At 31.6% G+C, this 25,114-nt stretch overlaps 2 protein-coding genes across 5 annotated transcripts in view; one reads left to right on the forward strand and one right to left on the reverse strand.

Moving 5' to 3' along the window:
• mcama (melanoma cell adhesion molecule a) overlaps nucleotides 1-25,114 on the reverse strand; it is a 638,953-nt gene that overhangs the window by 406,840 nt on the left and 206,999 nt on the right. The gene's annotated exons all lie outside the window — the stretch shown is intronic.
• upk3b (uroplakin 3b) lies at nucleotides 2,690-16,745 on the forward strand. Its single transcript, NM_001100063.3, is given in 7 exon segments — nucleotides 2,690-2,841; nucleotides 5,813-5,956; nucleotides 8,051-8,285; nucleotides 11,599-11,681; nucleotides 11,771-11,900; nucleotides 13,978-14,878; nucleotides 14,936-16,745. Coding segments are annotated over 6 exon segments (831 nt in total). The 5' UTR covers nucleotides 2,690-2,777; the 3' UTR covers nucleotides 14,153-14,878; nucleotides 14,936-16,745.

Genomic DNA, 25,114 nt, shown 5'->3' on the forward strand with positions numbered 1-25,114 from the left:
TTTTGAGGATTTTAACAAATTATCTCTAATTGGCTGTGTTTCATCTAAGCGCACAATAATCCCAGCTTTCACCAAAACACAAAATCACTGAAAGAGCCAAGCGGTGCTAATTGTTGATTAGTCACTAATGGACCACATTCCTTTAATGCATCAAACATTATTAATCTCTCCACCCGGCAGTACCACTCTGTAAATACAAAAAAGACTGCTTTCAGAGTACGTCATGATCTAAACTTGCCCGTCCAGTCTTTGGCAAATAAAATATGTGTTTTTAGCATTAATACTATTCACAAAAGCCTCAAACAAAGAGAGAACGCTAGAGAAAAAAAACAGAAAAACAGTGCTTCAAGTCTAAGCAGGTCTGGTTAAGCTGGTTTTACCTCTGACAAATAAAATTTATGTTTATTTGATGGTAAACACTCGCTAAAGTTGCAGAACACTCAAGTCTACATTGTTTTAAAAAGCTGTATTTTATTAAATGTTTGTTTTTTGGTATATATCAATGGAATTTAAATCTCTACCATTAAGATATTATTTTAAAAAAAGCTGCCTGAATCATTGATATGTTATGATTTCAACCTATAACTTTTGGTGCTTCAAGTCTAAGCAAGTTTTAAAACAGCTGCGTTTTATTAATTGTCAGATTATTTTGTATTTTTCAACGGAATTTAATTCCCTTCCATTAAGTTATATGAAAAAAGCTGCCCGTATTTTTAATATCTCATGACTTAACCAACGGTGCTTCAAGTCTAAGCAGGTATGGGTAAGCTGGTTTTACCTCAGACCAACACAATTTGTTTATTTGATGGTAAACACTCGCTAAAGGTGCAGAACACTCAAGTCCATGTTGTTTTATAAAGCTGTATTTTATTAAATGTCATATTTTTGTGTTGATGACCAGAATTTAATTTTTCACCCTTAAGATATTATGGAAAAAGCTGCCCGAATTATTGATATGCCAATGACTTCAGCCTATAACCAATGGTGCTTCAAGTCCAAGCAGGTCTGGTTAGGCTGGTTTTATGTTTTAAAAAGCTGTAATTTATGAAATGTCTGTTTTTTGGTATTTATCAATGGAATGTAATTCTCTACCATTAGGGTATAATTAAAAAAGCTGTCTGAATTGATATACCAGTGACTTTAACCATATAACCAACGGAGCTTCAAGTCTCAGGTCTAGTTAGGCTGGTTTTACCTCTGACAAACACAATTTAGGTTTATTTGATGGTAAACACACACTGAAGTTGCAGAACACACAAGTCCACGTTGTTTGAAAGCAGTTGTATTTTATTAATTGTCTGATGTTTGGTATTAAGCTGCCCGGATTATTAATATATTAGGACTTCAACCTATAATCAATGGTGCTTCAAGTCTAAGGTCTGGTGAGGCTGGTTTTACCTCAGACAAACACAATCTAGGTTTATTTGATGGTAAACACATGCGAAATGTTTTAAAACGGCTGTTTTTATTAAATATCTGTTTTTTGGTATTTATCAATGAAATTTAATTCTCTACCCTTAAGATATTATGAAAAAAAACTGCCCGAATTAATAATGTGTCATGAGTTCAACCTATAACGAAGGGTGCTTCAGGTCTAAGCTGATTTTACCTCAGAGAAACACAATTTAGGTTTATTTGATAGTAAACACTGACTAAAATTGCAGATCACTCAAGTCCACGTTGTTTTAATATGGCTGTTTTTTATTAAATGTCTGTTTTTTGGTATTTATCAATGTATATTAATTCTTCACCTTTAAGATATAATGAAAAAGCTGTCCTAATTATTGATATGTCATGACTTCAACCTGTAACCAAGGGTGCTTCAGGTCTAAGCTCATTTTACCTCAGATAAATGCAATTTAGGTTTATTTCATAGTAAACACTCACTAAAGTTGCAGACACTCAAGTCCAGATTGTTTAAAACGGATGTATTTTATGAATTGTCTGATTTTTGGTATTAATGGAATTTAATTCCTCACCTTTAAGATATAATGAAAAACAAGCTGCCCAAATTAATGATATGTCATAACTTCAACCTATAACCAACAGTGCTTCAAGTCTAAGCAGGTCTAGTTAGGCTGGTTTTACCTCAGACCAACACAATTTATGTTTATTTGATGGTAAACACTGGCTAAAGTTGCAGAACACTCAAGTTCATGTTGTTTTAAAAAGCTGTATTTTAGTAAATGTCTGTTTTTTGGTATTTATCAACAGAATGTAATTCTCTACCCTTAAGATATTATGAAAAAAGCCTCCTGAATTGTTGATATTAATAAATTCCACGCCTCTGATTTGGATGTCATGTTAACTGGCGTCATGTGCACTGTTTGATAGGAATGAAGTCACCGCATTTGGAGGCTTTGTTGACTTTAACATTAGTCATTGTAGCAGCCTTTCTCTCTTTCTTTGCTTTATTTTCCATTCAAGAGTCAGAAATGTTGGTCACATGTTGTTGCCTCTACCTTGGCATTCTAATTGTGGCATTGAAAACGTGTTTGAGTCGTTTTAATATGTGATTCAGGCATTTTTCGCTGCTTACAAAGTTGCTGTAGTCAGTGTTTGGAATTTCGAAGCATTTCTTTTGCCCAAAGCACCTCCTAGTTTCTACCTTGGCTTCATACACACCTTCATGAAAAGCTTTCCCCCCTCCCTTCAGCTGCTTTTTATAGGAGTTGATCAGTTTCTGCCTGGGTTATTGCTGATTGACACTGGCCCAGGGTTGATTTCTGCTGTGGATTTTATTCAGTGGAATCTCTCACCATCATCACTGTTACAAGATGAACACACACAATGCGATCCGTTTGGTGTCGTTGTTGTCCATCTGGATGTTGGCTGCACAGGGTAAGTGTGTTTTAGTTCGTAATGTTCTTTTATTTTGCTGTTATTTTGTGTTATGTAATAATGCACTCGGTTTATTGTTTAGGTGTGTTGTTTGACATTACCTTTAGGTTTTGAGAGAGCTAATATCTGTAATGACCCATTAAAAAGCTAATAATCTGTAATAACACATTAAACATGGTGAAGTGCGCACAAATCTTCTGTTTAATTTGCTTCATGTTGAATTTTCCTAGGATGCACTAAATGTTCTCAGTGGTTTATAATTTAGCAAGTATTTTGAACAAACAACCATGTATAGTTTGTAAAATTCTTTTGAACATTTTGATCACACTCAATAAATGACATTTGTTCAAACTACTTATTTACAATGAGCTGAAACAATGCAATTCTTAAGGTTTTATGAGGACAACTTAATTTTTTATGTTCAAACCACTTACATTTGTAAAAACGAGTTATTTCCTTTTATAATGCCCCTGCATGTCTGGAAAACTTATTTAGAATTCTTTTTAAAAAATTATATACCAAGTGTTACTTAACAGTTTTTTTTTTTCAACACATTTTTTTTGGAAATAATATATTTGTATGTGTTTTTACAAGATAGTAGTATTCAGCTTAAAGTGCAAATTAAAGACTTAAGATTAGGTTAATTAGGCAAGTTACTGGACAACAGTGAGTCAATCGACATAAATAAAATAAAAATAAAAAATTCTCATGGGGGCTAATAACATTGATCTTAAAAAAAATAAATCGGCTTTTATTCATACCAAGCTAAAAGAAATGAGACTTTGCACAGAAGAATGAATATTGAAGGAGATACTGTGAAAATATCTACCATTAAACATCACTTGTGAAATAAAACTTTAGCTAAAAATTGTAATAATAAAAAAGATAGCTAATTATTTTTTACCTTGTTTATAAATTCAACTAATATTATTTAGAAATTCATTTATTTTTAAGCTTTAAAAATCAATTGTCATATTATTCAGATATTGTAAATATTCACATTCATATTTATTTATTTATTAATTTATATATTTCATTTTATGGGGCTGTTGAATGCTTGATTCTAATTGGTTAATGAGCATTTGCATAATTGTTTTTTATTAAAACGCACATTTAAAGTAGTTGCAGCCAGATCCTGACTGCATTACAATTTTACACTGGAAAAAAAAATTCAAAGATGATTCCATGGATTTGCTAAATTTAAGTAAATTTAACTTTAAGTTGAGTGGTTGTAAACAATTTATTTGGGCTGAATTTAAACAAACAAATAAAGTTAAACATTACGGCATTTAATTTGTTAGTTTAAATTCAACACATAAATTGTTTGCAACAGTTTTGCAGACATCATTTTTTTCAGTGTGTATCACTACACTGTAAAACCCAAAAGGTAATGTTAACCTAATTCCTTTTTTTATTTTTGTTTTTTTTTGTCCCAACACAAATTGATTGTGTGGAACCCAGCATTTTTGCAGATATTTTGCAGTACTACTTGAGGAAACTGATTGCAATAAACCATTTCAGAAACTAATCTTAATGAGTACTGTGAGTAATCAATTTGAGTAAAAGAAGCAATTTGAGCACAATAAAACCCAATAAATGAAGAGAACTCAAACCAACTGAGTACTGTAAAACCCAATAAGTTAAGGCAACTCAAACCATTTGAGGAAACCGATTGCTACAAACCATTTAAGTGAAACAACTAATCTATACGAGTACTATGAACTTACTCCATTGAAGTTTAAGTAATGAGCTATTTAATGAACTCATTACCTTCAACACTGAGTTCAAGACTTTTTAAATGAGTAGAATTAATTTCATTTGATAAAGTTAACAGTGGTTTTGAAATGTACACTGAATTCGTTATTTTAGTTATTTTCCAACGTACAACATTCAAAATCACATCAAAACCAAACAAAAGACTTTTTAAAAAACAAAAGAAAATACTATTAACCCAACACACACGAGTAGACAAAAGCCATACATCTCTTGAAATATAACATTTGAACAATAACTTTAGGTGTGGTAACTGTAATATAAGCACTGCAAAAATTGCTGGGTTCTACACAATAGATTTGTGTTGGAACAACCTGAATGAATTAGGTTAACTTACTAGTTTTTACAAATTTAAGTGGGTTGAACAAATAACAATTAAGTCCTGCCAAAAAAAGCTCAAGAATAATGTTGTTTCAGCTTATTTTAAATGAGGTGAAACAATAAACCTCATTTCTGTGAGTGAGTGAGTGAGTGGAATGATTGACTGTGGTTTTGTCTATTGAATTATTAGGAATAAACACTTTAGGTATTAATGGCACTTTGTTTGTATAACTGATGACGGTCTGTTGAATTGTCAGGGATAATGTACATCCAGCCGGTTGTTATTGTAGAATAATGCCAGACAAGTTTATTAGCAGCCAAAAACAAAGTGGAGCACTGACTTAATAGCTTTATACTAAGTTGGATGTACATTATCTCACTTTATTACATGACTGCTTGCCACATAATTAAACAATTGGACACAAATCATTGATCCAAATCGTAATATTATACTGTAATATTATAAACTTAAAGATTGCAGAATGAAAACGACCGGCTGAATACAGCTTTAGTATCATCATTTATTTATTTCAGTCGCAAGATGGCACCAGACAGTTAAGAATCACTGACTTTAAAAACTCACTCATGTCATGTTCAAACAAGTTTTAAAATCTGATTTATCAAGTTTTTGATCTGATATATAGAAACTCTTGAGAATTACACTAGAGGAGGCAAGTCTGGGCCTGCATGTCGAATTTTTGGCCAGTTTCCCACCAATACTACACCTGTACCACTGTAATTACAGTGTTTGGGTTTGGCCAGGGTTGCATAATCCTTTCTCCCCATGACAGGTGCAAGTAAATCTCTGACAGACTTCAATGAGGGTCACGGTTTGATCAATGATGTCACTTGACAAAATTTGTTTGTATGTTTTCAGGTCAGATATTCCAGCCTCAGCTTGCACCTGCTAATTTCCTAGGCCGAATCACTAGCAATACAGTGATCCTGCAGCAGCCGTACTGTGTTTTTACTCAGACCTGTCCTGGGTGTGAGATCTGGCTGGTGGCTGCGCTGAGCACGGGTAAAACGCTTTAAAGATAAAAAAAAGCTGTTTGGGATAGCTGTCTATTTGGGATAGAGGTGTCGGCTCAATTAAAATCTTTTATTTGTTTTATTTATTTGTTTGTATCTTATACATTTTTCATTACATTTTTGTTATTTTAACTATGCTAGCCATGTTAAACATACCACTAAATATGTTAGAATCATGCTAATTCTAAAACAGTTTTATCAAGAAACATACTAAAAAATAATTCATGCTAAAATTATGGAAAACATTCTAGAAACATGCTAGAAAAGTGCCAATTCGTCCAAATAATGTTACCTATGTTAGACATTGCTAACAGCATAATTAATGCTAACAACATTGTAATCATGTTAAAAACATGTTAAAATATGCTAGAGATTAGCTAACAACATGTTGAACTGTGTAGAAAGTAAAAGGCTAGCCAATTGGTTAAAGTTAAAAACTTTGACAACATTCTATGTGGTAAAATGTGTTAAATGGTAAACATGCTAAATCATCCTATCAATATGCTAACCATGTTAGAGACATACCATACCATCAAATGAACATGCCAATGCATGCTAACAGTTTTAGCTAGAAGCATAACAACAAAAACTAACAATACATTTGTGCTAACAATATGGCAAACATTCTAGATTGTTAACTGTTCTAGACATTGCTGACAACATAAATAGTGCTAACAATATGGTAATCATGTCAGAAACAAGTTTAATGTGGTAAAACATGCTAGCAACTTGTTAAACAGTCTAGAAAAAAAAGCCGAAGGTAGTTCATGTTTGCTAATGTTAGTAAACATTAAAAACTGATGACACATCATGTGGTAAAATGTGCTAAATATTAAACATGCTAAATCATGCTATCATTGTGCTGTGTTAGAAACATACAAACAAATAAGCATGATAATTCATGCTAACAGTTTTAGCAAGAAGCATGCCAACAGCAAATAATTAATTGCTAACATCAAGGCAAACATTCTAGAAACATGCTAGCAACGTGCCAATTCATCCAAGCCATGTTAATGATGCTAGACCTTGCTAACAGCATGATTAATGCCAACAACACTGTAATCATGTTCGAAACATGGTTAATGTGGTAAAACATGCTATAAATCTGCTAATAACATATTAAACACTCTAGAAAGAACGTAAAAGGTAGTTACTTTTAGCTAATTGGTTAAAGTTAGAAACTTTAACATGCCATGTGATAAAATGTACTAAATGTTGAACATACTAAATCATGCTATCCACATGCTAACCATGTTAGAAACACACCATCAAATAAACATGCTAATTCATAATTAATGCCAACAACACTGTAGAAACATGGTTAATGTGGTATAACATGCTAGAAATTTGCTGGCAATAAGTTAATCTTTCTAAAAAGTAAAAGGTAGTTCTTGTTTGGTAAACGTTAAAAACTTTGACAACATTTTTGTGATAAAATGTGCTAATTGTTAAACATGCTTAGTCATGCTATCAATATGCTTGACATGTAAGAAGCATACCACCAATTATACTAGAAACATGCCAATTCAAGCTAACAATTTTAAGCAAGAAACATAAATAATTAATGCTAACATTGTCAAACATTCTAGAAACATGCAAGCAACATGCCAATTCATCCAATGTTAACCATGCTAGACACTGCTAACAACATAATTAATGCTAACAACACTGTAATCATGCTAGAAACATGTTTAATGTGGTAAAACATGCTATAAATTTGCCAGCAACATGTTAAACATTGTAGAAAGTAGAAGGTAGTTCTTGTTAGCCAATTGGTAAACATTTAAAACTTTGATAACATGCCATGTGGTAAAATGTGCTAAATGTTAAACGCTAAATCATGCTATCAAAATGTTAAACCATACTAGAACCATGCTGGCAACATGCTAATTGACGTTCTTTTAAGTATATGACCGTAATCTTAAACTCCTGCAGCTTTATCAAAATTCTCTCTTGAAAAGGTTATGTAGATTTACATTTTATTCGCAGCCAAGATTTCACTGCCAACATGTTCATGGAAATTGTATCATTTTATCAGACATAAATGCTTAAAAATAAATGTTTACATCTACTTCATCTTTAGGAACGGGCAACTTCAACGCTCTAGTGAACATCTCATCCCCCATCAGCCTCAGTGTGTCACCATACCCAACAGCTTTCCTCCCATCATCAGCACAGTTCTTTCTGACCAGAGTTGGTCCTCTGGCAAACTTCCCCTGTAATACGGCCCCTGCTTTTCCATACTTCACAGTTGGAGCGGATGGGATTTGTACAGGCATCAACTGTAATGGAGTACTACCTGTTGGATCCATTGTTAGGTAATGCATTACAGTGTCAAACTTTGTTTTAGATTGAATTCGGGTATTCTTAAAATCTTAAAGTCGATTTAACACGTTAATTCATTAAATTATGAAAGGTTAATATAAATCACATTGCATATTAATTGGTGACAAATATGATACTTGCTGTATGATGTAGCAGTTATACGTATACCTGAAGTTGAAGATGTATAAGATTTTAAGAAAGGTTGCAAGCAATATTTCATGAGCATTATTCCATAAGAACCACAACAGAACCGTTATGCGTCTCTGATCAGCACACAGCAATGCTTCCTTTCTGAATAAATCTACTACATGTACATTTGGTTAACATATTACATTTATTATACATTTGAACTAATCAGATTAACCAATGAATAAATTTCTTTCATAACGAGAGCCATTTAGTTAATTCCTGCATGAATCCGTAGTTTAAATGAATAAATGAGTTTGTAGTGCGAAGGAAAGTCCCTCTTCTGCTACATCATGACCAAGAGAGACCGGTTTTACAAATATGTGCATATCTTTAACATGGTGATGCATCCATATCCAAAAAGTAAAAACTTGTATGTGGGATTTTTTGTTAAAAACTATGTCTGATTTAAGTTTGCTAATGAAGCTAAGACACCTAATTACTGACACCCACTGGCAGTTTTAGCTACATAAACACTTTAAAAAAAAACACAAACACTTGTCCATATTATTCAATTAAAACAATAAAGGGATAATTCATACAAAAAAATATAAAATCTGACATTTCCTACTTTGTAAAAATTTCTGTTATTTACGGTTGTGAATTGCATTATTGGATGTTGGATATTGGATCTCTGCCATGTCGACTTTTAATGTTGAAAATTCAACTTTACAGTTTAACAGTGACTTTTATTGGCATTTTGTGGTTTTAAAAAAATGTATGAATGTATATTAAATAATATAAAGAAAATAAATTCAATTCAATTCACCTTTATTTTTATAGCGCTTTTACAGTGTAGGTTGTGTCAAAGCAGCTTCACACAAAATATCATAGTAAATTGAAGTAGTGTAGTTTAGTTTTTAAAGTGTAAGTTCAGTTCAGTTTAGCTCAGTTCAGTGTGGTTTAATAATCACTACTGAGAGTCCAAACACTGAAGAGCAAATCCATTGATGCAGCTTTACAGATCCCGAACCATGCAAGCTAGTGGCGACAGCGGCGAGGAAAAAAAAAAAACTTCAACCAATTTGCAAAAGTAAAGAAAAAAAAAAAAAACTTGAGAGAACCAGGCTCAGATGGGTACGACCATTTCTCCACTGGCCAAACGTCTGTTAAGTAACTGAAAATGTACTGGCAGTTTATTACAAGTTTTTTTTTTTTTTTTTTTGCTTTAATATGCAACATCAGCTCTGACAATATATCACTTTAAACTATCAAAAGTGTCAATAAAAGTCACTTTCTTAAACTTTTCAAGGTTATAGGTTGTTGTGAGATAGATCAAGGTCCCATAATGCAATTTAAAAGCATAAATAAAGGGAAAAGTCGAAATACAGAAAGTTGCTAATTTACGGATATTTTCTTTTTTGCAGTGTACATTCTTATATGACTCCTAAATATGAAAGAATAATGCAGAATACTGGTAGCTAAGCTGATTTGTTTACCATTCACTTTCATTGTATGAAAAAGATTTCTAATATTTAGTTTTCTGCTTTAAATGGTTTGTTTGACCATTGTAGTCTTAAAAGTTATGTGCAATACATTGTATGTTAAGTATGGTTATAAAAACTATATATATATATAGTTTTACAATATCTGACCTAGTTATCCTAACCTGCCTTATTAACCTAGTTAAGCCTTTAAATGTCCCTTTAAGCTGTATAGAAGTGCAAAATATCTAGTCAAATATTATTTACTGTCATCATGGTAAAGATAAAATAAATCAGTTATTAGAGATTAGTTATTAAAACTATTATGTCTAGAAATGTGTTGAAAAAAATCTCTTCATTAAACAGAAATTGGGGAAAAATAAAACAGGGGGGCTAACAATTCAGGGGGCTTTATATTAAATGTATTAGTATGTAAAAGTATTGTTTCAATTACATTTTAAGGGTATTTTGTCAATGAAATTGAATGTTTGGTTAAATAGATCAATTGATTGCAACGTAATTATTAACAACAACAACAACAAATGATCGGTTGACAGCCCTACTTTAAACACAATTTGTGTTAATTGTAAAACTGTAATTTTAGAGAATTATTATTTTTTAGAGATTACAAAAATCCAACTATACTCTCATTTAGATTTGATTAGTGCTGGGCAAAGATTAATCACATTCAAAATGAAAGTTTGTTTTGACATTAAAGACCTGCATGTGTATTATCTATAGTTATTATATACAAAACAATACAGAAATATTGTTTTTGCATAGAAATAAAGTAGTCTATATATATAATTTGTATCATATACAGTTGAAGTCAGAATTATTAGCCCCCCTGAATTATAAGACCGCTTGTTTATTTTTTCCCCAATTTCTGTTTAACGGAGGGAAGATTTTTTTCAACACATTTCTAAACATAATAGTTTTAATATTTAACTAGATATTTTTCAAGACACTTCTATACAGCTTAAAGTGACATTTAAAGGCTTAACTAGGTTAATCAGGTTAACTAGGCAGGTTAGGGTAATTAGGGAAGTTATTGTATAATGATGGTTTGTTTTGTAGATTATTGAGAAAAAATATAGCTTAAAGAGGCCAATAGGTTTGTCCCTAAAATTGTGTTTAAATTAAAAACTGCTTTTATTTAAGCTGAAATCAAACAAATAAGACTTTTTCCAGAAGAAAAAATATTATCAGACATAGTGTGAAAATTTCTTGCTCTCTTAAACATCATATGGAAAATATTTAAAAAAGAAGAAAAAAATGTGAAGGCTGCTTATAATTTTGACTTCAACTGTACATATATTTTATATCTAAAAATAAATTAACATTTTCTCAAAAATATACATGCATGGACACATTTATATATACAAAACAAATATACACAATAAACACATATATTATGCCAAAAGGAACTTTCATTTTGGATGAGTTTAATCACAATTAATCTTTGCCCATCACTAGATTTAATGCATTCTTTAAATGGCTAAATTAGCTCAAGTGTTAAAAACTAAATTAGCATATCTACCCTTTAAGTACTTTAGTGAAATTTCTGCAAATAATTTAAAGCTGCATACTTAGAAGGTTTCATTTTTTAATACATTACTTTGTCAATTAAGTGAGTAAAGTGGACATTTGCTTTTACCATCTTGCTATATTTAATGTAATCATTTCCGTCTTACAGTTTCAGGTATCTTCTTATCGACCCCAGCAACTATACTGTTGTTAATATGACCAACTGGGGTGGCCCCTTTAATCTAACCACACGTAAGAATCTATAATATCTAATAAGTTGAATTAGTGTTCATACTCCTGTATACATTTGACTTATTCTCTCTAATAATCGGCTCTTACAGTGCTAAGCTATCAAACCATCAATGACGGTCTCAGTGCCAGATCTGGAGCCATGGTTGTCATCACTACACTCCTCTGTGTGGCCGTGGCTCTGCTTTTGCTGGTTTTCTTCATCATGCTGTGTGTATCCTGGTGAGTAAAACTACGTCAGCTTCACTTTAAAGGATATACCATCATATATTATTTCTGATGGGTCTAAATAGTTTTCAATGCCATCGTATTGTTTATTTTCAGGCAATTTACATATATATTTCCTTCATAGTTAGGGGTGTACTGACACAATTCATGGTTGGTTTTGATAATGATTTTTACAATTATGATACGTTTACACTATTGGCAGCCATATCAGTATCAGGCTATAAATGCTCATTTTTAATGCTATTTTTATTAAAGATAAATTATCGGGCAATAAGATAAGGATTATTTCTGCTGGTTGGTGTCAGAAATGTGGGAGTTTCACAGAGAAAAAAAAGAGGATTTCAGAATTGTGAATCGGTGTTGTTGTTTTCTGCAGTTGAGGTTTTAAAATAAAAGTAGCTGTCTAATGTTTTTGTTTGCATTTTGCTTTTGAGATGGGCCTTAGAGTACTTTATTTCCAATTTTTCTATTTATTGGCCTAAGTATCTACGCATCCAAATATATAGTTATTTAATTTCGGCCAGAATTTTGGTATTAGTACACTGTAAAAACATCTTGCTGCCTTAAATTTATTAGTTGAATCAAATTAACTTCTCTAGTCTTCCAACTTGAATCAATCTATCTGACTAAAAATATGAAGGTATACATTCTAAGATGAAGGTCAACGTTGTATAACTTCAACTAAGATTTATTGAAACCTGACTAACTTATTAAAGTAGGTTAAAGAGACATAGTGATATTTGTTGTCTTGAATTTTTGTCATTACATTTTTAGTGTACATCCCTAATTGTTATTGATATTATTCTTTATTATTATTAGTTCCAGTACTTGTATTGTCTGACAAACTTTATCCAGATTTAATCAAGCATTTAATTGCTTTACTCCTAATTAAATTGTGAATTTTGCAGTAAACATTATAAACTCAGAGTTTTCTATGGTAAGTATCCAGTATGTCTATAGTTAAAATAATTATTTAAAATCTATCAGATATAATATGAGTGTTTGTGGCTTATGCATAACTGAATCTCCACTTTAATAAAGCCAGAATAAATGTGAAATATTAAGATTTTAATAAAAAAAATTGTTTTAACTCATGATTTATGATTTTAAAAGTTCTAAAATTAGATTAATTTGAATAAAATGTTTAATCTAGCATATGTGTTGACACCAGAATATAAAAAAATATTATACATTTAAGTCAAAATACAAAATTATTGGCAATAATAATGTATGACCATACTGGTTTACAATATTATAAATTCAGACTTTTATGGTATCTAGCCAATGTCATGTCTGTACTTTTTAAAATTATTTAAAAGATATCAGATATATTATAAATATTAGTGGTCATACATAAATACATGTCTAATAAAGCCAGAATAAAATAAAAATACTAAGAGTTTATTATTTATTATTATTTTTAAATAATAATAATAATAATACATAATTTAAAAAAATATGTTTTTCAATGTTCATTGAAAATTTTGGTGACACAAGAATTAAAAATATACATATTTCTTAAGTACAAATACAGAATTATGTATTTAAAATGGCAATAAAAATGTATGACCTTATTGGTTGTATGCCATTACTATAAGGTATCCTAAATAATCTGGTCTAAACTTTCATTTTGAACATCTTGTTCCTATACCCACCCTATATTGAAGAATATTTGTAATGTGTAGAATATTTGTAATGTGTAATGTAATGTGATGATATTTTGCTACACCCTAATTTATGATATTTAGTAACCGTCTGAAATACATCTAATTCTCCTGTTTGTAATATATAATTGCATCCAATCTTCACCCAAAAATGAAAAATGACATCTTTTACTCTCCTTCCACTTGTTCCAAACCCCTTTGGGTTTCATTCTTCTGTTGAACGCAGAAGAAAATATTTTGAAAATGTTGGCTGTTTATTTTGTTCAACAGAATAAAGAAGTTTATTCATAAAAGTTTAGTACCACGTGTTTGCAAGTAAATGAGGAGAGTTTCATTTTTGGATGTGCTATCTCCTTTTATAAATCCTTTTGATTTTCCTAACACACTGTTAAATGTCGTCCATTCAGCTGTGGCAAGAAAGACGGCAAGACGGTGACAGTCATGAGCTCCATCCGCATCCCCCGTTACGACACCCACAACCTGAAGGAGCACGTGCACCCCTACGACAACCAAGCCTATGAGCCAGACGCTAAAAACTACTCCAGATCCCAAACTCTGCCCAAGTCTCCAGTCCGAAAGTAGTGAGTTCCACAAAAATATCATCAATCCAGTGGAAGCTGAATTACTGTGCAGTATTTTCTCTTTCAATGCACAAAGGAGAAAAAGACATGAAAGAATAATTGCAGTACTAAACCTATATGTTACTAGGCCTGTCACCATATCTATTTCTTGTTGCGCTTCAAAATATATTGCGATAAACAATATTATTGTCATTTTATTGCATTCTATGCCTCTCAACATATTATTTAATGCCGGAATGACAATAGCATCATAATGTAAGTACACTCTTCCAAAGAACACATACTATTGTATTATTAAGAATATTTCTTTAATGATAGTCATTGTAACTATTTAATAATTAGGCACTGGAATCAGAATGGGAAAATCTATATTTAAACAAATAAATAATAATTCATGTTATTTAAAAGGTAAAAGTAACAGAGGCTGCGATATCTGCTACCAGATCCATTTTCAGTTGTCAGACACCCACATGAAAATATACTAAAGTAATTAGTAGTAAATGCTACTGTGTTTTTTAAACGCTACTGACAACTCCAACATGTATAGAGATGTTGTGCAATCAGATAAAATGTTGCTAGAATTGTTTTTTAAGTATGATTTAAGTATATATATATTGCATTAGCAGAAATGATTCTGCTGACACGTCCATGTGTTGTGCGATATGTATTGATTATTGACATATTGTGACAGGCCTATATGCTACATTGCTTTCTGTGTATCAAACCACAAAAGTTGCTAAATGTGTGATTTATAGCAATTTTCTTAGATTTTTTTTTGTGATCGCAACATATAAACAAACACATGCAAATTCACTAGATGGCGCTGTTTAGTAAGTAAAGCGGGTCACGCTTTACTTTAAGTTTTCATTATTATTAGTTAATATATTTACTAACATGAACACTAACAAACTTACTAAATGAACAGCATTTATTAATCGTAGTTTAATATTTAATAATGCATTATTAAAATCCAAATTCATGATTGTCAACATTAGTTTATCCACTGTGAATACTGACTATGAACAACTCTCAATTCATGGCTTTTCACCTGCCTGTATGTTAACTGTTCATTAGTAGTTATAAAGTATGATCTTATTCTGCATCCCTAATCCTATCCAAAACCTAAACTAAACTTCTGACTTACTATTATTAAACACCTAATTAGTAGTTTATTATGCTAGTACTAGTGTTCGTAAAAAGTTTAATATCGTGAACTGTGACCTAAACTAAAGTGTTACCAAAAACCATATTTTCTTTAGTTAATGTTAACAAAGATTAATAAATACTGTAATAAATGCGTTGTTTGATGTTTGTTCATCTTCGTAAATATATGAACTAATACTACCTTACTTTAATGTGTTATCAAAAATGTGCTATGTGACAGACTTATTTACTAATGCCATTTTTTTCTAAAAATACTTATGTAAATTTTGTCATTTAAAATTCTTGTTATATCTTTTTGTATCTAAATTAGGGCTGCATGATAATGAGGGGTGGGGGGGAAGGATACTGCGATATTACTTTTTTTTTCTGTTAAAAATATTGCGATATGAATGCAATTTCACAAGATAGCTTGATGGTTTTCTAGAGAGCCTAAAAGTTTTCAGGTATAGAAATTGAATAAACACAGTGGGGATTCTTAGTTTGCTTTGCTTTCTAGTCTAAATATCTAAACAGTCTTAGATCAAGTAAGAATATTGTTTTGTTTCCAACTTGAGAAGAAAGAAGTCAAAATGAAGAGTTTTTTCCTTAAAACAAGCGAAATTATCTTTCTAATGGGTTAAGTAAAATAGTCTTGTTTTTGCTTTGAAATGTGGATATTTGGACTTGAAAAGTAAGAAAAAATGTTTTTGCTAAAAAGGTAAGGAAAAAAATCACGCATTACTGTTGTTGCATAAATCATATATATTCCGTATAAATACAGTAATACAATATGTTGCGATTTGACTATTGTGGGTGTGCACATTGCGATATCAATGCTGAATTTTGTGCAGCCCTAATCTAAATAATCAAATTGTATTTCAAATAATGTATATTCACACAAATGTATGACAATGATTAGTTGGCATACTGACCTAAACAGTAAAAAAGCGACTTACTTTAGTTAACCTAAGTAAACCTGTTGTAGCTTGAACTGTTAGGTGACTTAATTGTTATAATTACGCACAGTTCAATTTACTTAATCATTTTAAGTCACTTCATCATTTTAAAAGCAATGGATTTTACTGTGTTTAAAATTTTTTTATATTAGACAGCACCAATATGTTTTGTTGTATATGTGATGTTTACAAAGGTTAACCAGCTTAATGTATGTCCATTGCAGGTGTTTTTAGAATGATGTCATAAAACTGCATGTTTAATAATAATTATAAAACAAAGAAGCTTCAGTTGCCGTCTAGCAACCATGTAAATGACCCTGAAATTCACTCTCTAACTGCCATAACTGTTCAAAATGCTAAAATATAAAAGTTCAGAGTATGATGCTCTAATAATGAAAGAAAAAGAGAAATACACAGAATACGCGTCATTTGTCGGAATTGATATTTGTATTGATGGTGCTCAGTATTGACTAATAAAGCATAATTTGTAATCAACATATCTTTCTTTCTGTTTTTTATTGTTATTTATATTACATTTATATTTTTTTAATGTAAATATTGCTATATATTATTATTTATATAATTATTATATACAGTTAACGTCAGAAATATTAACCCCCCTTTGAATTTATTTTTCTTTTTAAAATATTCCCCAAATGATGTTTGATAGAGCAAGGAAATTTTCACAGTATTTCTGATAATATTTTTTTCTTCTGAAGAGAGTCTTATTTGTTTTATTTTAGCTAGAATAAAAAGTTCTTATTTTTTAACACTATTTTATCGTAAATATTAGTAGCCCCTTTTTATATATTTTTTGATAGTCTACAGAACAAACCAATGTTATACAATAACTTGCCTAATTACCCTAACCTGCCTAGTTAACCTAATTAACCTAGTTAAGCCTTTTAATGTCACTTTAAGCTGTATAGAAGTGTCTAAAAAGCATCTAGTCAAATATTATTTACTGTCATCATGGCAAAGATAAAATAAATCAGTTATAAGAAATAAGTTATTAAAACTATTATGATTAGAAATGTGCTAAAGAAATTTTCTCTCTGTTAAACAAAAATTGAGGGAAAAATAAAAAAGGGGGCTAATAATTCTGACTTTAACTGTATTTATATTATTAAATTATTTTGCATTATTGTAACTATGCAGAACTTTCTAGAATTTTTTTTTTAAGACACATGGACATTTTTCTTTCTCTTGGAGTTTTGATGAACAGTGCTGGGACAGATGGCTTTAAATGTTGTGTTTGTAGTGGAATTTTGGTGGGTCTATTGTACTATTCTTAACGTGTTGACATAATTTAGTCCATGCTGTTCCCTCAATGGCACATACAGTATTCATACCTAACAATTTTAAGATGTTCACTTAGCTTTTTCAATTAGCTTTTTTTGGTACCAATATGGTACGAATTTTAGGTTTACAGGTGTCAAAGCCTGTTCCTGGAGGGCCGCAGCTCTGCACAGTTTAGTTCCAACCCTAATTTTAAAAAAAAAACCTAATCAAACTAACTGAGTGCTTTAGGCTTGTTTGATACCTACAAATAGGTGTGTTAAAGAAGGACTGGAACTAAACTGCAGGGCTCCGGCCCTCCAGGAATTGACTTTGACTCCACTGCTTTAGGTACAAATGCATGCCCTATGAAAAGATAACACCACGGTGACAGTATAATAAATATATTTCAATAGAAATGACATTAGATGAATAAATAGAAAATCACCACCTTTCAAAACCAGATGTAAATCAGGCTGGAATATAAGCAAATGTAGTAAAATTTTACAATAAGGATCCATTCATTAACATTTGATTTAGAAACTAACAATGAAACGGCTATTTTAAAATCTTAATTAAAGGATAAATTATCTCCAAAATAATATATATATATATATATATATATATATATATATATATATATATATATATATATATATATATATATATATATATATATATATACATATATATATATATATATATATATATATATATATATATATATATATATATATATATATATACATATATATATATACATATATATATATATATATATATATATATATATATATATATATATATATATATATATATATATATATATATATATATATATATATATATATATATATATATATATATATATATATATATATATATATATATATATATATATACATACATACATACATACATACATACATACATACATATACTGTAATCATTTAAAGCATTACATTTCTGGGTGAACAGACATTTTAATGTAGAGAAATATCTTAAAATTTATTCAAAATATCATTTTTTGTTATTTAAAGAATCTTACGTTTTGATCCTATATTGTTAAAATGAAAGTTATGTAGCTCTTAAAGGGATAGCTCACCTAAAACTTAAGAATTCTGCCATCATTCACCTGCCCTACTATTTGAATTATTTGGGTTTTTTTTTTTTTCTGTTGAACTTGATATGTAGAAAAATGTTGGTAGCTGGCACCCATTGACTTCAGTATTTTTCTATACTACAATCAGAAAGATGACTTTGCTGCTTGTTACTATTATTTAAAATGAGCTGAAACAATGCAATTCTTGAGATTTCTTTGGGACAACGTAATCGTTTTATGTTCAATCCACTTAAATTTGTTCAACTGAAGAAAGAAACTCATAAAGGTTTAAAGGGAGAATAAATCATGACGTTTTCATTCTTGTGTGAACTTTCTCTTCAATATTATTTAATGAACTGTTGTTTTCAGTTTTCATTAAACATTAAAAACAGCACTGAATATCAAAATAGCTTTCAAACACATGGGATATTCCTGAGATGAAAAGCCTTTGCAAAATGGCCACACACACTTTATATCTAAAGAGAGGGTAAGCTCGGGTAACTCTTTGATAGACTGGTGAGTCACAAGGAGCCCACACAGCGTATCCCCTCCGCTGGTCAGAGCTCTAAAGGTGCAGGATCTCTCGTCTGTATTCCTGGATCAGTGAGTCACACATGCCCACACACACACATGTAGCGATTTACACCGCCTCTGGATCGCCCATGTTTGTACTTTTTACACTGCAAAAAATACTTTTCTTCAGAGTTTTTTTTGTCTTGTTTCTAGTCCAAATACACTGACAAAATGTATTCATTGGATTTACAAAATCGGTGAAAAGGTAAGTGGTTGCAAACTCTTTATATGGGCTGAATTTAAACAAACAAATTGAGTAATGGTCAACACATTAATAGTCTGTGACCACTTACCTTTTGGTACCTTTTAGAGTAAATTTAATGAATATTATTTTACAGTGTACCTAAAAAATTATCAAACCAAGAAGGATATTTATTTGTAAAAATAAGTGAAAACTCTTTTTTTCCCCCCTTAAGATAATCAAAATAATGGCGCAAGTAAAATAATAGTTTTCGGGTTTGACAGAGTTTTTGCAGGGTCTTAAAATGTCTTAAATCTCAAAATCTAAATGTTAGACCTTAAAAAGTCTTAAATCTACTGAAATGTTGTGTTGTAGGTCTTAAACGAGTTTAATTTTCCTTTATGTATCGCTGCCCAATCTGGCTAAAACCCATCCCATCACCAATAATCCATCTCAATAAAACGTTTAATTTTTATTAAAAAAGGTTTTTTTTTTTACTCATTTATCATAATTTTTTTATTATTTACCTTACAATAACCTTTGTTTAAATGTGCTCCATGTATATAGATTTAGTTTATTACAGTTATTAAACTTTTAAAACATTAGTTCATATTTCTTTTTTGAAGAAAGTTTATGTTGGAAAAAAGTGTGTGGATAAAAGTAGAGCTTGCTTGTTTTACACAATATTTAAAATGTTTTGCTAAGAAATATCTAAAATGTTTACATGTTTTTTCATGATTAATTTATTATTGTATTATTAAATGTATTAAATTATCTTTTTTTTTTTATAGGGCAAATAAAACTCTTTTCCATCTGGATCATTTAAAAAAATCCTTGGTGTTTTTAAAATTTCATTCATAATGACCTTAAAAATGTCTTAAAGTCTTAAATTTAACTTGGTGAAACCTGCAGAAACCCTGCTTTGAAATAGTTTTTTTGGGCAAGAAACCAGACTAAAACTGATTTTTGTAGGAAAAAAAATGTTTGTATATAGTTAAGAGGAAACCTGAAAAGTTTTTTGAAATATGGATTCTCTGTTGGATTTCAAAAGAAAGCTGATCTTTTGTTCTCATAACTTCTATCTTGCATCACCTTTTATTACATATACCATTGTTTTGATACTATTATATTGTATGCGTGTGTATGAATTTATCTATTTATTTATTTGTAATTGTAAATTTATGTTTTGGTTTCAGTAGTACAGTGTTTCTCAACCACGTTCCTGGACGACCACCAGCACTGCATGTCTTGAATGTTTTCTTTTGTCTGTAACACCCAGGTCTTTCAGTGTCTGCTAATGAGGTAATGAACTGAATCAGGTGTGTTTAAAAAGACATGGAAAATGTGCAGAGCTGGTGGTCCTCCAGGAACGTGGTTGAGAAACACTGCTTTAGTACATATTAAAAGTTGCTAAAATCAATAAAGACAGTGTTTTATGTGTAGACTTTGCACAGCATTAACATTTTTGGACAGTTTTGTTACCACAGGATGACAGCCTGACTTTTGATCAAGAACAAGTGACTATGTTTACATCAGTAATTTAATAATTTGTCTTAATCTAAATAAGACAATAATATGATTAAGGTGTTTATATGAGTTCCTTTTTGAATGTTTCTTTCATAATCCCGTTTTACATAATATAGCACATAATTCGATTAACATCCTTACGTCACTGCGCTATCCACATTTCCTCTGGAGTTTCATGTCATTTCGGGTGTTTAACTTTTAATTTGTCGACTTTTACTGCAGTTTGGCACTTTCACTTTTATTTAGGAACATTTCATGCATGCTTCCCATCACAAACGAAAAATTGGATGCAAGTAGGAACTGCTGGAAGAGTGTAGTTTTAATGGAATTTGATACCGCATGCCGTATGGAAAAAAAGTTCTGCATTTCATGATGCAGGAGTCTGGTCCTTCACTGACTCGGTAGGTGCAGAGAATAGTGTCGAACAGCTGTGAGTGTACAGTGTAGACCAGTGGTTTCCAAACATTTTGCTATGTGCACCCCTTTCTAATATTTGACACCTGTCAAGCACCCCTTTCTCAGATTAAACTTCACATTTTTAACTACAATATCTAAATACACATACTTTATGTATAAGTGATTAAAGTAAAATTAATAAAATATGTGAATTTCATGGACGTCGTTTTACAGCGTTATTAATTACAGACAAAAGTTCATCTGGCATGTTTTTCATTGCTAGAGCTTCTTGGAGGATGCTGCAGTGTACCCCAGAAACTGATGGTGCAACCTTTCGGATGAAAGCTACTGCTCCTTTGTGCCCCTTTTTTTCTTCTTCTGCAGTTCCAATTTTCCTTGAAAGTGGCTGTGTCTTGTTTGTAAGTGCCGAACCATTTATAAGGGCATAAGACTGCTATTAGCTAAAACCTCACCACAGACTACACATTGCGGATTTGGATTTTCTGCATCTCTAATCCTTGTAAACCCAAAACCAATGTAACTGTTGCTATATTAGCGCTTCTTACTTGACATTTTCTCACTCTCTAGCATAGGCCTGTAATTCTCTTCATCAGTATCTCTGCTGGATTTCTGTGTTCCCACCTGTGCCGTGTGTAGGCATGTGCCGGTATAAGATTCTGACGATATGATAACCTTGGATAAAAATATCACGGTTTTACGGTATTACCAGCCTGATCTCACAGGGAAACTGAAGTATTTTACGTTTTGTCAGTTTAGTGACTAATTCGTATGAGTTCAGTTGTACGAAAATGTACGATTTTAAAAAGCAGGCGCGGCACCCAACTCAACCCCAAACGTCATTGGGTGATGAGCAAATCATACTAAGTTGTACGAATTAGATCGTACAAATTCAAATAAATTAGTCAGTAAATCAAAAAGTTGCGAATTGCTGTGAGATTGTGTTGGTATTACAGTACATTTTTTCCCCCTTGAACACAATATATTCTATTTTGTGAAACATTTAAAATATTTTGGAGCAGTAAACATGTCAGGCTAAATAATTGAAATGAATCACTGACTTCTGCTGTCTTCATTAGTTTCAAAAACACTGATTTCTTTACAATTTTCAAGACATCTTTGGCTATCTTTTCTGCTGGAGATACTGTTGTCTTTAAAAAAATGTAATAAAAAAAAATCTTGTACATGCCTTAGGGACAGTATTGCAGAACATTTTGGTGGTTTTAAAACCTTGACTTTTCCAAACTACAATATACCCTGAAAATGGTTATTGTCTCATCCCTACCTATGAGTCCATATATTTAAGGCCGCTGCACATCTCCATAGCAGAGGCGTAAATAGTTGTAAATAGTTCATCCCTACTGTCACTTGACTTCTTTAAAGTGCCAGTTTTTAACCAGGTGTCCATTTTGATGAATATATCATGCAGACGTGAAACCGCAAGATGAGTATGCAATGGTTGTAATTTACAATTTGTAATGTAATCTCTCTCTCTATCTATCTCTCTCTCTCTCTGTCTCACTATCTCTCTCTCTATCTCTCTCTCTCTCTCTCTATGTGAATTTCTTTTCTCTCAAAAATATGACGTGAAGTTTACCCAAGGTAAATGCATAAAAATAATAATAGATACATTTTTCCGCCATTACATTCTCTTGCACACCACTGGTGGTGCACAAAGCCCAGTTTGAGAACCGCTCGTATAAACTATCCTGTTGCAAAACTCCTACATGATGGTAATAGTTTGATTAAGGTGTTTACATGTCTGTACTGCACTACAATAATGCGACTATAATCGGCATACTCCACATGTCTTAATTCCATTTCTGTTTAGTTCCATTATGACTTTAGTGGGATTGCTGTTTACATGGTAGACTTTTAATCAGAGTATTGTCTTAATCGTACAAAAAATGGAGTATTGGTGTCCATGTAAACATACTCAGTGAATCGCTTTCCTTTTTCCGTGATCAAGGCACACTTCTTGATCTTTCTCTGATTTCTTTCTTTCTTTTTTCCTCCTGTTGACAGCACTTTGTGTATCTATCAGAGTCTGCCAGCGCTGACGTTATGCTTTGATTTCTATCAAAGACCATAATCAATGTGTCTTTCAGTTTTTACCTTGTTTATTCAACTGCGTGCATTCAGCGAGGCTGTCAGCCTTCAAAAACGCCTATGACTAGTGAGCTTCTGCTATTTTGTGAGTCATATCAGTTAAAGTGGAGTTTCTGTCTATTATGATGGCAGAATGGGGTTATTTGGTCAGATCATGAGCTTATTATTCATAATAACATGTTTGGAGATCACAAGTCGTCTGATAAAAGAAGTACAGTCATGATACACTTCACAAAAATCCTTGCAATTTTGAGTCGCAGCTTTGATGGGTAATAATTTGTTCTGCTTTTCACTCGAATTATTATGTAGTAAATTGTTTGGGGGGAGTACAGCTGTATTTTAATGCACTCTAATAAAATGCTGGTTGTTGTAACCTAACATTGAGTTTGGGTTTGATAAGTGCAACCCAAACTGTTGAGGTAAAACATGTGGTTTAAATTTAAAATCTGTGTGAAATCAAAATGTTTACCTTTATTCTTTAGGTGAAAAGTTAATTAGTGCAAGTTAATCCACTGAAAAATAGCCCCATTGTTTTGGTAATCTTCAATCAAAGACTGACCATTTGCTATCTGCAATTCATGTTTCAATCCAAAACTGCAAATTAAATTTATGCGCAAAACTGGATTATTGCGTAAAAGACTTGCAAATAAAGCAGCGTTTCCATTCAACAAGTGAAAGAGAACAAAATCGTCACTTCATGTTTAACTGGTGCCAAATATCAACCGTAAAAACAACTGCATCAATCTTTTTCTTATTTGATAAATGACTTGAGCCTCAGAAGATGATGCTGCCACACAATGAATGCATGAAGGCGTGAGACACACAGCGCAGAGGCCCTTAACAAGCCATTAATAATGTAATAACACTAATACTGAAACAGTTCAGGCATTTTAGAATGACCAAAACAACATTTCAGGGGCCTCATGTACGAAGACTTAAGTGGAAATCATACTAAAACATTGCGTACACACAAAGCTGTAAATGTGCGTACGCAGAAAAAAATTCAGATGTATGAAACACTGCGTACGCCGAATCTCATGCATATTCTTTTGTACATCTGAATGAACGTGAAACTGAGCGCAACATGCACGAGCACAAAACCCCTCCCTGCCTCCTCCCCCGTATGAATATGCTAATGACTCTACTTTGGCAAAACTCAACGAAAAAGCAATGACAAAATCAAGCAAAAAGAGAAACTTTGAACAGAATGTGAATTGGAGGTGCTCGTTTCAGAGGTAGAATAGAGAAAAGCGGTGTTATTTGCAAGTTTGTTCTCCGCAATTAACAACAAAAGAAAAAAATAGAGTGGGAGAGTTTAGCTGATGCGGTTAACACAGTTGGGTCTGAACATCGCACAGAGTGAATTAAAAAAGAAATGGTGTGATTTATAGGTGTAAACTGTTGCAGCATCCGTAACAGTCTCAGTGGCGCAGCTCATAAGACGCATGTCATAATGTTTTGAACTCGGTTCGAATCCAGCGTCTGATGAACTCTTTCTTCTTTTCCCCCCCCGCTACATATCAGATTTTGCCAACTATTAATCACGAGTAAGACTAGTAGGAATCATTAATAAGTTTGTGCTTCATATTTTATTTGCACATTTAGTGAATGGAAATGTTTCTGATTCACGCATGCAAATTCATCTTCAGATAGTGTCTTTATAGCAATGTGCGTGCAGTA

This window comes from Danio rerio, chromosome 5 (assembly GCF_052040795.2).
Source record: "Danio rerio strain M-AB ecotype USA chromosome 5, GRCz13ab, whole genome shotgun sequence".
Classification (NCBI taxonomy): Eukaryota; Metazoa; Chordata; class Actinopteri; order Cypriniformes; family Danionidae; genus Danio; species Danio rerio.